Here is a 13,726-nt window from a genome sequence, read left to right on the forward strand (position 1 = left end):
AGGCAGGAGAATTGCTTGAACCTGGGAGGTGGAGGTTGCAGTGAGCCAAGATTGCGCCACTGCACTCCAGTTTGGGCGACAAAGTGAGACTGTCTCTGGATGTGATTATATGAATGTATCAAATTATCACATGTACTCCCAAAGTGTGTTCCCTAATATGTATCAATTAAAAAATGAAATTAAAAAGGTATTTTTATATATGTATGAGTTTTGTGCATGCTCAGGAGCTAACTGGCTGATTTGATAGAAAACACACTTCTCTATTTCTTTACACTTGGGTAGCCATTTTCTGAAAGGGGTTCTATGGAAGTTCTGGCGTAAACTTGGTCTCATTTAAGAGCCAACTGGCAATGAATCCCTGCTAGGGCATTCTGCTTGTTTCCAGTGTCTTTTGATCACTTACATCCCCAGGTCAATGTTTTGAAAGTGGATGTTAGAACCAAATTTCAGAGTTTCTGGACTTTGTCTTCATTCTGATTTAAAAGAAATGAATTCTCTTGCTTTTCACCCATGTGGTTTTTTAAATCTTAGGAACAATCATTCTGAAAGTGGTTTCCTTTTTCCCTCCAGACAAGGCGCCTCTGTCGAAGAGCCTTCTGCTGGTCCCCAGTGCCGTCTCCCTCCTGCTAGCCCTCCTCCTGCCTCACTGCCAGAAGCTCTTTGTGTATGACCTCCACGCAGTCAAGAACGACTTCCAGGTGAGCTCTGCCTCATTGGCCCCTAGGAGGAGAGAGGACAGTTTTTTTTTCTAGATTTGCTTTTTCTTCCTGCTTTTAGTCCTGCAAAGCCCCCAATTTGTAAGAAATATTTATTATTAATATTTCATTAAGTAACTTTTCTAGTTGTATTTATTGATTTTTCAGCAAAACAGATAATAATGAAGCAATGGCAATATTTCCTTTTATTAGGCACATTTGTTTTCAGTTTCACTTTTTACTCAGAGAAGTGCAATTTATAACTTCAAGGGAATTAAAAACAATGTTAAATCTTTTTTTTAATGCCCAATATGCATACTTAGCTTTGCCAAAACCTTTTCTCAATTTGAATATTTGATTAGAGGAGGTAGGCTCTGTCAGTTGTATCAGATTATGAATTTATGATAACTTTTACAGTGGTGATTAAACGAAGTAAGACATTTCTCTTGAATTTCTGCTGTGGGAAAGAGCAGAAGTGCTTTTCAAGGTTTCTGGACTGATCTTGTTGAAAATGCTGGTGCTGGGTTCTTGTCTATGAATTGGAGTGTTAGTGCAAATTCTGGTATATGACTGCCACCCTTTCTTTGCTAAACACTTGGTTAGCCCATTTTAAGCACAATAATCCATTTCTGACACCTTTTCTTCATAGTGATATAATTAATACCATTGCTCAGATTGGCTTCACCAACTTCCTGTGCAGGTCTTTCAGTTATTTATCCGTATTATTTATCCATATTACTGATTTGTCAGAAGATAGTATAGCTTCTGTATTATTTCAGTTGCTATAATGCAGTCATTCTCAACCCTGGACACATTAGAATCACCTGGAAAAACTTCAAAGATCTGTCTCCATATCTATACTTATGTGAAGGTATAATTTATACCTAGATTTATATAAACCCAGTATCTCACCCCAGAACAACTGAGTCACAGAGTCTGGTGGTGGCGACTGGGCATTGCTCTACATTTAAAAACAACCCCTAGGGGATTCTGGTGTATGGCTGGCTTTGAGGACCACTAATGTAAGGGCCCCCCGGGCCTTTAGTTGATACCTTCCTAATTTCTGGAGTTAATTTGGTTCATTTGGCTAAGCCCACTCTGTGGGCATCTGTGCTTTAAAGGTGGTGACCTGCTTGGATGGAAGAGGACCACTCTTCTGTCCAGGAATGGGAATAGCCACATCCACATTAACACTTAAAATACCTAAAAGGCTCTCAGTGTGTATTCATGAGAGATATGGGAGTTTCAGTTCCGCCTTGGGAAATCTAAACACACACATACACATAAGAACGTGATTCTATAGGTCACAGGTGTACGTGATATCCTTGGGGGGTGATACAGGAAATAGGGACCAGTATTGGGGGCATACCTCTGCAGAGTCTTAGGGGTATGAGCTTTCAGTTTGGTCCGAAAGAAGGGATGACTGTTAATTAGCAATGAAGAGAGGGAAGGGCATTTTACTGCAGGAAGTAACATGAATTTCAGACCCTTAGGGGTGTGATACAGGAAGCATGCTTTGAGACAAACCCAGGCTTAGACTGGAGAAGTCCAGGAGGGCTCAGTTGATGAAGGGCTTTATTTTTTAAGTTCTAAACCTCCAGATTTTGGCAGTTAATGCAGAGTTACAGTCAGTTTTCTTTAGGTTGAGTTGCAGAAGCAGTGCTTTGCTGAGTGTAAGCCGGTAGCCAGTTATCAATCTTTAGGGGACATTCACCTGTATAATAATATGCAGTGGTTTATTCTCATACCAGCTCTCATAGTTTTGTGTCCTTGAGTATGATTGCAACACATAAATTATTTAAAACTGTAGCTAGCAGCTTTATTTTCATTAACTGAAAAAAATGGGGTTCTAGAAATGCAGTTTGTTATATCTTAGTAATTACAAACTGTCAATTTCCTTAATCCCCAGATTTTCTTAGTGGCTCTCAGAGCTTATCTCTGAGTAGAGTATTTTCATTGTAATATTAAATATGGGGATAGAGGACTTGGAGCTGCCTCTTACGGTTTTTTTTTTTTTTTTTTTTTTTTTTTTTTGAGAGGGAGTCTCGCTCTTTCGCCCAGGCTGGAGTGCAGTGGCGCTATCTCGGCTCACTACAAGCTCCGCCTCCTGGGTTCACGCCATTCTCCTGCCTTAGCCTCCCAAGTAGCTGGCACTACAGGTGCCCGCCACCGTGCCCAGCTAATTTTTTGTATTTTTTTTAGTAGAGACGGGGTTTCACTGTGTTAGCCAGGACGGTCTTGATCTCCTGACCTCATGATCCACCCGCCTGGGCCTCCCAAAGTGCTGGGATTACAGGCGTGAGCCACTGCGCCCGGCTCTTATGATTTTTGAATCTGGTGTTCTGAGGAGATGACAGTCATCATCATCTGACATTGGTAAAGTACTTGACAGTTTCCTATGTGCTCTCATATGTACTGCCTCATTGATCATACTGATGGAGGTATATGCTGCCTAAAGTTTCAGTGTGACTCTGGTACTGTTTCTCCTTGAGCCCAGCCATGGCCTCAACACAGCCTTAGAGGCAGCCATCCCCAGTTCAGCTGGGCTGGCAGGTGAGATGAACTCTGGTGGCCAGTACAGTCATGACAAAGACTCTGCCTGGTGTCTTGCTTGGAGTAGAGACATATGTGACGTGTTTTGACAGTTGATATGCTCAGACTTCTCATTTGTATTCTTATTTCTGTTGGCAAGAGCACAGGTTGTATGACTTTAGACAAATAGTTTCTCTGTGCCTCTTTTTCCTTAAGACAGTTGGCTGGGTGTGGTGGCTCACATATGTTATCTCAGCACCTTGGGAGGCCAACGCTTGCGGATGGATTGCTTGAGTCCAGGAGTTCAAGACCAGCCTGGGCAACATGGCAAAACACCATCTCTACAAAAAATACAAAAATTAGACGGGTGTGGTGGTGCACACCCAGCTACTCAGGAGGCTGAGGTGCAAGTATTGATTCAGTCCAGAGGGTTGAGCCTGCAGTGAGATGTGATCACATCACTGCATTACAGCCTGGGCAACAGAGTGAGACCCTCAAAAAAAAAAAAAAAAAGAGTTACTATTACCAATGTTCGCAGCAGCATTATTCACAATAGCAAAAAGGTAGAAACCCAAATGTCTATTAACAGATACATGGATAAACAAAATGTGGTGTATACATACCATAGAATATTATTCAATTATAAATGAGAGTGAGATTGATACATGCTTTACCACGAACCTTGAAAATATTATGCAAAGTGAAATGAGCAAATGCAAAAGGACAAATAAATGATCTTACTTACATGAGGTATCTAGTATAAGCAAATTCATAGAGACATTAAGTAGAATAATGTTTCCTGGGGCTAAGGGGAGAGGGAACAGGAAGTTAGCATGGCATTTCTGTCTAGGATGATGAAGAGTTCTGGAAACAGATAGTGGTGATGGTTGTACAATATTGTGAATTTGCTTAATACCACTGAATTGTATACTCAATAGTTAAAATTGTAACTTTTATATCTGTTTTACCACAATAAAAATACAAAGAAAAGTTGGAGTTAATATTTGTTTTACCTATCTCATAAGGTCATTGTGAAGGGGAAATAAGATTAGGATGTTTGTCAAATGTCATTGGGATTATCTTTAAAAATCTGAAAAATGTTTAAGCAGACTCAAAAATAGGCCTTCGAGTAGCTCTTTTTTTTTTTTTTTTTTTTTTTTTTTTTATGTCCCCTTGTGTGTTTTTTATGCAACCAGAAGTTGGGTGAAACAATGACTTAAATAAACTAATATTTCAAACCTAGTCATATTTAGCAGCAGTTGCCATAAATTACTTTGCATAGTTGCTATGAAGTAGGTTGATGATTAAAATTAAGCTCAGAAATGTATATTTTTGAGTTTATACCTAAGTTGTTTTTCAGTTACAACTTTGTCTTATTCAGTAACATAAAAATGAACATTTGTTAGTCTCATTCTAGCTTACGTATATAATTTTTAAAAATCTTACTAAACGTGATCCTAAAATTTCTTATAGGGAGTTTTCTGTTATCTTAATGAGAATGTGTTTTCTTATAAGCACAAAAAAATTTCAAGTACCTTTCGTGCCACTGTTGGAAGGAATTTTTACTATGAGAGACTTGAGCTCAGAGAACATACATATATAGTTTTCCTTTGGTGTGTGCGTTATGATTTTGTTTAGGATATTAAAAATAGGCAGTGTAAACGTAACAAATTTGCTAAGGAAGAGACCCGAACAAATTTTACTCTTGTTTATTGTTCTTTTTTAAATCCCCATCTAGATTTGGAGGTTGATATGTGGAAGAATAATTTGCCTTGATTTGAAAGATACTTTCTGCAGTAGTCTGCTTATTTATAATTTTAGGATATTTGAAAGAAGATATGGAAGCAGAAAATTTGCAGTAAGTTTTTATGTATTTCGTCTTTGCTACTTAGGCTGTAGAAAATAATTTTGTTTAAATGGATTTTATTTTGTTAAACTTGGTGGTGTTATTTACAGTTATCTTTTTAATTACACTATTCTCTATCTGATTTGAGGCACATGAACATTAGCCAAAGAAAATTTTAAAATGTAAGACACTAGCATAATAATAATAGTGATAATGATAATATGTAGTATTAGTTGTGAACACTAATACAAATTTTAATGCTTTGACTTTAATAAAATTATAATTTATTTTGCTTAGTGGTTTGTGTTTTACATGTTAAAAATATATCTTCAACGTACTTAAAAATTATGGAGGTTAATACATTTGAGCAATATGGGTTTACCCCGCCCATTTTCTAAAGTCTATTTTAATAAAAACAAATAATTTCGAATATATATACACACACATGCATGTGTGTATATATATATACACATGCATGTGTGTATATATATATATACACACACACACACACACACACACATATATATGAATACACACCTCTGAGCTGATTCTAGCTGAATAAATGTTAGTTTATTTTTAGGACACTTATCTCTATAATTTTTCTGCTGTTTTATTTTGCAGTCCTTTTTGCTGGGTTCCTGGGTTTTGTCAGCCTTATTTGACTTTCTCCTCGTCGAAGCTATGCAGTATTTCTTTGGCATCACTGCAGCTAGTAATTTGCCTTCTGGATTGTAAGTAGCACTTAAAGATTGACTTAATTTAGAACTACTTGAATCTGATTTAAAGTGTTGTTATTATATGTGAAAGTCAGTAAAAGAATATTTTAAACTTCTAGATATAAATTGATTCTATATGTAAAAAAAAGTCTAATCTGTGCCTACATTTTTATTATGTTCTTGAAATAGAATCAATTTTATGTTAATTCTTTAAAATTTATTTTACTTTTTTTTTTTTTTTTTTGAGATGGAGTCTTGCTCTGTCACCCAGGCTGGAGTGCATTGGCACGATCTCGGCTCACTACAACCTCTGCCTCCCGGGTTCAAGCGATTCTCCTGCCTCAGCCTCCCTAGTAGCTGGGACTACAGGCACGTGCCACCACGCCCACCTAATTTTTGTATTTTTTAGTAGAGACAGGGTTTTGCCATGTTGGCCAGGCTGGTCTTGAGCTCCTGACCTCAGGTGATCTACCTGCCTCGGCCTCCCAAAATGCTTGAGCCACTGTGTGAGCCACCACGCCCAGCCACATTCTTTTTTTGGCTTTGAAATTTTGTGTTTTAGAGAATTTTAAATGAATTTCCTATTCTGATCCTGATAGAATTAGTTTTGTGTGTTTTTATAGTGAAATTTGTCTTTGTAATTTTATGAACTAAACACAAAAATATAGTTTAATTAGATTGGGAAACAAAATTAATTTGTATGAAGTTAAGTTTCTGAAGAATAATTTTTTAAAAGCTGATAATGTTTTATACACTTCCATCAAACATAAAACAAAGCCAGTGTATAGGTTATAACTTTGTAGACAACCTGCCGTGGCCAACCCCACTCAGAATTTGTATGCTTTCATATTGCGTTGATCTTCTTTAAAAAAACAAAAACTATGTATTAGTGTGTGAAATAACTAGAATCTAGGAGTAGAGTTGACAGAGCGAGACTCCATCTCAAACAAACAAACAAACAAACAAAAAAACAGGCCGGCTGCGGTTTCTCATGCCACCTTTGGGAGGCCGAGGTGGGGGGATCACGAGGTCAGGAGTTTGAGACCAGCCTGGTCAATGTGGTGAAACCCTATCTCTTCTAGAAATACAAAAATTAGTCGGGTGTGGTGGCATGTAGTCCCAGCTGCTCAGGAGGCTGAGGCAGAAGAATCGCTTGAACCCGGGAGGCAGAGGTTGCAGTGAGCCGAGATCGCGCCACTGCACTTCAGCCTGGGCGACAGAGTGAGACTCCGTCTCAAGAAACAAACAAAAAACCCCCCAAAAACCATGTATTTGTGTGTGAAATAATTACAATCTAGGGGCAGAGTTGTTAGCATATGTAAATGACCTCCAAGCATCTGAATGAAGTATCTGAGACACTATTTGGGAAATGAGATAGTATGAAATATAGATACCAGATATTTAAAATTCTGTGTGTACTATCTTCAGTCTTCTTTTAATTTTAAATATGTGTTTTGAGAACTATTAAGCTACTGTATGTATCTTGATTCAAATTCACTTTGGATCCCTATTTTAAAATTATAATTAGTGTTCTAATACCTTTCGTACCTGCATTGTTAATGTTTACAGTGTAGCTGCCTTTTGTGAATTATAGTTGGTGTGAATATCCATGAATGTTGACCTTGAGCTGTTTTAATAATGTATGATTCTGAATAATGTTTGAATGGAGGCATAAAGTTCTGTGTCATAATTTGCATGCAGTTTGATTTCCACAGGTGGTCATTGTAATTAGACTGAGAAGTTAAAGTTGAATATTCTGTTATTGGGGAAAATAGTGTGGTCATCAGGAATGATTCCACATTGACTCAGGAAAGCAGCAGCATTGCTAAATCATCAGTTTTCCCCAAAACATCTCCTATCAGGCCAGTTCCTTTTGGTTCCCTCTATAGCCTACTGAGTGATGGGAGGTATGTGTGTCTGTTAGAATGAACTTTGGAGATGGATAGTAACTTAGCGTTATTCTTATTTACACTGTCTCCTTGTCTTCTTTTTCCTGCTGCACATAGAGTCGAATGACAGTAGAACTTTTGTATTCATTTATTTAATTATGGAATCCTATTAACTAGTGCATAAAAAGATTGATTCAATTTTGAAGTTGGTGGGGGGAATATTTTTGCTTACTCTCAGAAGAGGGAAGGGATTTACCTATTTAAATCTCAGTTTGTAGCAAGAGTTACAAACTTGAATAAATTGAAAAGTTATAGCATCCCCTTTGAAAGACACTATAAATGTTAATTCAGCCATCACCTGAATGAGAATATATTTCTCTTCCTTTTCAAGTCACAAAACATTATAGTATGTAGTATAACTTTTTTAAATCTTGAGGCTTTCTCAAACATAGACTTTTTGGAACACAATTAGTTCAACAAGTAAACTTTGTATAATGTAAATATATCTCTTAAAAACATTTTTATTATTATTATTTTTTGGTAGAGAAAAGGTTTTGCTATGTTGTCTAGGCTGGTCTTGAATTCCTGGGCTCAAGTGATCCTCCTTTCTTGGCCTCCCAAAGTGCTGGGATTGCAGGTGTGAGCCACTGTACCCAGCCACAAATATATCTTTTATTGATGGTAGCAAAGCTTCAAAAACTAAAGAGAGGAAACTACTGTTTTTTTTTTTTAAGTCAATGTACTTCATGGACACAGGGAGGGGAAATCACACACTGGGGCTGTCTGTGGGTTGGGGGCAAGGGGAGGGAGAGCATTAGGACAAATACCTAATGCATGTGAGGCTTAAAACCTAGATGACGGGTCGATATGTGCAGCAAACCACCATGGCACATGTATACCTCTGTAACAAACCTGCACGTTCTGCACACGTATCCCTGGAACTTAAAATAGAAATGTGTGTTTTACAGCTTTCAGTGTTTTTCACCTAACATCTAATATTTTTCTTTCCCTTCAGTACCAAATTTATCTGCACTCTCTATAGTTCTTTACTTCCTATTTAATTCTCTCTCTGTCTCTCTCTTTTTTTTTTTTTTTTTTACCTCACCACTATAGGAACTTCTCTTATAAAGGTCACCAGTGGCCACCTAATTTCTAAAGCCACTGGTCATCCTCTTTAACCTTTCAGTAGCACATTAAATGCTTTTAACCTCTTGTTATTTCATGAAACCACCTGCTCTCTTGAGTCCCACACACTACTCCCTCCTAGTTCTTTCTGACTTAGTTACTGCGTGCAGCTCTTTTCTCAAGCTTTTTGGGCTATCTTGCCCACTTTCTTGATTTCAACTACAGTGAACATGTATCATTTGCTTCCCAGCTCTCTTATTTCCAACCCACCCTACTCTCCTGATATTTCTTGAGTCTTATTTCCTTTCTTTTATTTTATTTTTAGAAATGAGGTCTTATTCAGTTGCCCAGGCCTGGAGTACAGTGGTGAGATCATAGCTCACTGTAACCTCAAACTCCTGGGTTCAAGCAGTCCTCCCAGCTCAGCCCCCTGAGTAGCTGTGACTGTAGGTGTGCCACCATGCCCAGCTAATTTTTTTTTTTTTGTTTGGAGACGGAGTTTCACTCTTGCCGCCCAGGCTGCAGTGCAATGGTGCGATTTCTGCTCATTGCGACCTCCGCCTCCCTGGTTCAAGCGATTCTTCTGCCTCAGCCTCCTGAGTGGCTGGGTTTGCCACCATGCCTGGCTAATTTTTTTGTATTTTTAATAGGACAGGGTTTCACCATATTGGTCAGGCTGGTCACAAACTCCTGACCTCAGATGATCCACCTGCCTTGGCCTCCCAAAGTACTGGGATTACAGGTGTGAGCCACTGCACCCGGCCATCTTTGTTTGTTTGTTTGTTTGTTTGTTTTTGTAGAGATTGGGTCTTGTTATTTTGCCCAGGCTGGTCTCAAACTCCTGGCCTCCAGCGATCCTCCTGCCTTGGCCTCCCAAAGCACTGGGATTATAGGCGTGACCACCATGTGTGGTCTAGAGTCTTATTTCCTAATGATTTATAGACTCAAAGAAAACTCATGTTCAGAAGCTCTCTTCTCTTCTGGCCTCCTCTCTATCCTCTTCCCCTCTTTCTTCTTATTTTAGTTAGTAACATCTACTCGGAGTCATGCAAGCTGGAAATCTTTCATTTTGCTTGTCAGTGGGGTAGGTGATTGAGTCTTCGTTTTTATTTTTTGAAATTTCAACTTTCAGATTCAGGGGGTACATGTGAAGGTTTGTTATATGAGTATATTGCATGATACTGAGGTTTCGGGTACAGATGATCCCGTCACCCAGGTAGTGAGCATGGTATCCAGTAGTTAGTTTTTCAACCCTTGCTCCCCTCCCTCCTTCCCCCTCTAATAGTCCTCCATGTCTATTGCTGCCATCTTTATGTCCGTGTGTACTCAGTGTTTAGCTCCCGCTTTTAAGTGAGTTCATGTGGTATTTGATTTTCTGTTCCTGCATTAGTTTATTTAGGATAAGGGCCTCCAGCTGCATCCATGTTGCTGCAAAGGACATGATTTCATTCTTTTTTATGGCTGCATAATATTCCATGGTGTGTATGTACCATATTTTCTTTATCCAGTCCATTGCTGATGGGCACTTAGGTTGATTCCATGTCTTTGCTATTGTGAATAGTTCTGCGATGAACATGTGAGTGCATGTGTCATTTTGGTAGAATGATTTATTTTCTTTTGGCTACGTCCTCAGTAGTGGGATTGCTGGGTTGAATGGTAGTCCTATTTTAAGTTCTTTGAGAAATCTCCAAACTGCTTTCTGTAGTGGCTGAACTAATTTACATTCCCATCAACAGTATATAAGTGTTCCCTTTTCTCACTTACATACAACAGTGTATAAGTGTTCCCTTTTCTCACTTACATACAACAGTGTATAAGTTTCCCTTTTCTTCCCAGATCTCACCAGCATCTGTTGTTTTTTGGCTTTTTAGTAGCCATTCTGACTGGTGTGAGATGGTATCTTATTGTGGTTTTGATTTGCATTTCTCTGATGATTACCGTTGAGCATTTTTTCTTGTGTGTTGGCCACTTGTGTGTCTTCTTTTGAAAAGTATCTGTTCGTGTCTTTTGCCCACTTTTTAATGGGGTTGTTTTGTGCTTGTTGAATCAAGTTCCTTATAGATTCTGGATATTAGACCTTTGTCAGATGCAGTTTGTGAGTATTTTCTCCCATTTTATAGATTGTTTGTTTACTCCGTTGATAGTTTATTTTGCTGTGCAGAAGCTCTTTAGTTTAAATGGGTCCCATTTGTCAATTTTTGTTTTCATGGCAATTGCTTTTGAGGACTTAGTCACAAATTCTTCCCCAAGGCTGATGTCCAGAATGGTGTTTCCTAGGTTTTCTTCTAGGATGCTTATAGTTTGAGGTCTTACATTTATATCTTTAATCCATCTTGAATTAATTTTTGTATGTGGTGCAAGTAGGGGTACAGTTTCATTTTCTGCGTATGACTAGCCAGCTATCCTAGCACCATTTATTGAATAGGGAATCCTTTCACCACTGTTTATTTTTGTGAACTTTGTTGAAGATCAGATGGCTGTAGGTGTGAGGCTTTATTTCTGGGTTCTCTATTCTGTTCCACTGGTCTGTATGTCTGTTTTTGTACCAGTACCATGCTGTTTTGCTTAGTGTAGCCTTACAGTCTGAAGTCAGGTAATGTGATGCCTCTGGCTTTGTTTTTTTCTTTTCTTTTTTTTTTCCTTAGGATTGCCTTGGCTATTTGGGGCTCTTTTTTTGGTTCTATATGAATTTTAGAATAATTTTTTCTAATTCTGTGAAAAATGACATTGTAGCTTGCTAGGAATAGCCTTGAATCTGTAGATTGCTTTGGTCAGTATGGCCATTTTAATGATATTGATTGTTTCAGTCCATGAGAATGGAATGCTTTTTCCATTTGTTTGTGTCATCTTTGATTTTTTTCTTTTTTCTGTTTTTTTTTTTTTTTTTTGGAGACTGAGTCTCACTCTGTCACCCAGGCTGGAGTGCAGTGGTGCGATCTTGGCTCACTGCAACCTCCGCCTCCCAGGTTCAAGCGATTCTCCTGCCTCAGCCTCCCGAGTACCTGGGATTACAGGTGCGTGCCACCATGCCCGGCTACTTTTTTTTTGTATTTTTTAGTAGAGATGGGGTTTCACTGTGTTAGCCAGGATAGTCTCGATCTCCTGACCTCGTGATCAGCCTGCCTCGGCCTCCCAAAGTGCTGGGATTATAGGCATGAGCCACCGAGCCTGGCCATCTTTGAATTTTTTCAGCAGTGTTTTGTAGTTCTTGTAGAGATCTTTTACCTTCATGGTTAGATGTATTCCTAGGTATCTTTTTGTGTGTGTGTGTGGCTATTGTAAATGGGGTTGTGTTCTTGGTTTGACTCTCGGCTTGAACTAAGTTATTGATGTATAGAAATGCTACTACTGATCTTTCCACATTGATTTGGCATCCTGAAACTCCAGTGAAGTTGTTTCTCGATTCCTGGAGCCTTTTGGCAGAGTCTTTAGGGTTTTCTAGATATAGAATCGTATTGTCAGTAAAGAGAAATAGTTTGAGCTTTCTTGTTTGGATGCCTTTTCTTTCTTTCTCTTGCCTAGTTGCTCTGGCTAGGACTTCTGGCACTGAGTCTTAGTAATTCAAAGTTCTGAATAACTCATTCATTCATCCCTTCTTCTCTACTTCCACTGTCATTATTATCTCAGTTTAGACTCTTAAATCTTTTCTTGTCTACTTTTTTACAGTAATTCTCTAACTAGTTTCCCTGTGAATTTCAAAGCATTCCATACAATGCTGTCAGAAGTTATCTTTCTAAAATGCAGGCTTAACCACACTAGTTCTTTTAAAAACCCTCAAATTCTCATTTCCATCAGAATAAAAGTCAGATTCTTCCAAGATGCTATCCAGGCAGTCTGGAATAGTGGAAATAGCATGGTCTTTGCCATCAGACAGACCAGATTTGAGATTCCAGCTCTGCCACTTACTAGTTATGTGAAATCTAGAGCAAGTTACTTCTCTCAAGCTCCATTTCCTGAGCTCAGTTTATAGATGACCCTCACATGTCAACTGTGGGTATTCTGTGCTTCAAAGGGTAGCACCAAGAATTAAAGAAGCTCTATTACGCCAAGCTTCTAGGAGCAAGTGTATACCCCTTCCATGTGTTGCTTTTCTTAAGAGACAAGGTCTTGCCATGTTATCCAGGCTGGCCTTGAACTCCTAGGCTCAAGCCCAGTCCTCCCACCTCAGCCTCCTGAGTAGCCGGGATTATAGGCACGTGCTACCATGCCCAGCTCTTCTTTCCTTTCAGAGCCCTCCTCATCTGACCACCAGCTAGTCTCTCAAACTGTTTCCCAACTGGTCATCCAGCTTTCTTCGCTTGCTACGCATTTGCATTCTCATGCCTACTTGGCTTGCTTTCTGCTTCCTCTTGCCCTTTGGCAGGATTAATTGCCCTTATATGTGTATTACAACACATGTATTAATGATCTCTGTTAGTATTTATTATATTACATTGTCATTGTCTGTGCCTCCTAGGCTACCCACTGGCTCTTTGAGGGAGAACCAAGTTTCACTTTGTGTACTCATTGCCCTACATTCAGTAATGTTGAAGGACAAGCAAGCCTTGATTACAGTGTAGCCCCAATAATACTGTAAGGGAAGGCCTTTGAACCACAGACCTGTTCATTTCTTTTTCTAGTGCTTTGCATAGAAATTGTAGCTGACATATGATAGATGCTCATGACTATGATTTAAACTCAGAAAATGTAACCATTAGGTTTTGAAAGTAGAGATAACTCCATTATTAAAAGCCATATGTATTAGGCATTTCTAGTAATTCATTCCTGCCACACATCTGGCCTTATATACCTATTATTTTTTGTTAGTATTTATATGTGGATGTTACATTGTTTTCCAGAATACAGTGAAATTTTGAATTTTTACATATTATGTTAAAATGTATTTGGTTATAATGCTAAGTAAATTATTTTAAAAATAACTTA

The 13,726-nt window shown here is 38.6% G+C and overlaps 1 protein-coding gene across 2 annotated transcripts in view; it reads left to right on the plus strand.

Annotated features, from left to right (window-relative positions):
• The window catches only part of UBAC2 (UBA domain containing 2), a 182,146-nt gene that overhangs the window by 33,880 nt on the left and 134,540 nt on the right, over positions 1–13,726 (plus strand). For both annotated transcript variants that reach the window (XM_030813624.1, XM_030813626.1), the window contains exons 2-4: positions 571–698; positions 4,966–5,085; positions 5,695–5,804. In XM_030813624.1, the coding sequence (XP_030669484.1) occupies positions 571–698; positions 4,966–5,085; positions 5,695–5,804 (358 nt within the window). The remainder of the gene's footprint in view (positions 1–570; positions 699–4,965; positions 5,086–5,694; positions 5,805–13,726) is intronic.

The sequence above is a fragment of the Nomascus leucogenys genome, chromosome 5, assembly GCF_006542625.1.
Source record: "Nomascus leucogenys isolate Asia chromosome 5, Asia_NLE_v1, whole genome shotgun sequence".
Taxonomy (NCBI): domain Eukaryota; kingdom Metazoa; phylum Chordata; class Mammalia; order Primates; family Hylobatidae; genus Nomascus; species Nomascus leucogenys.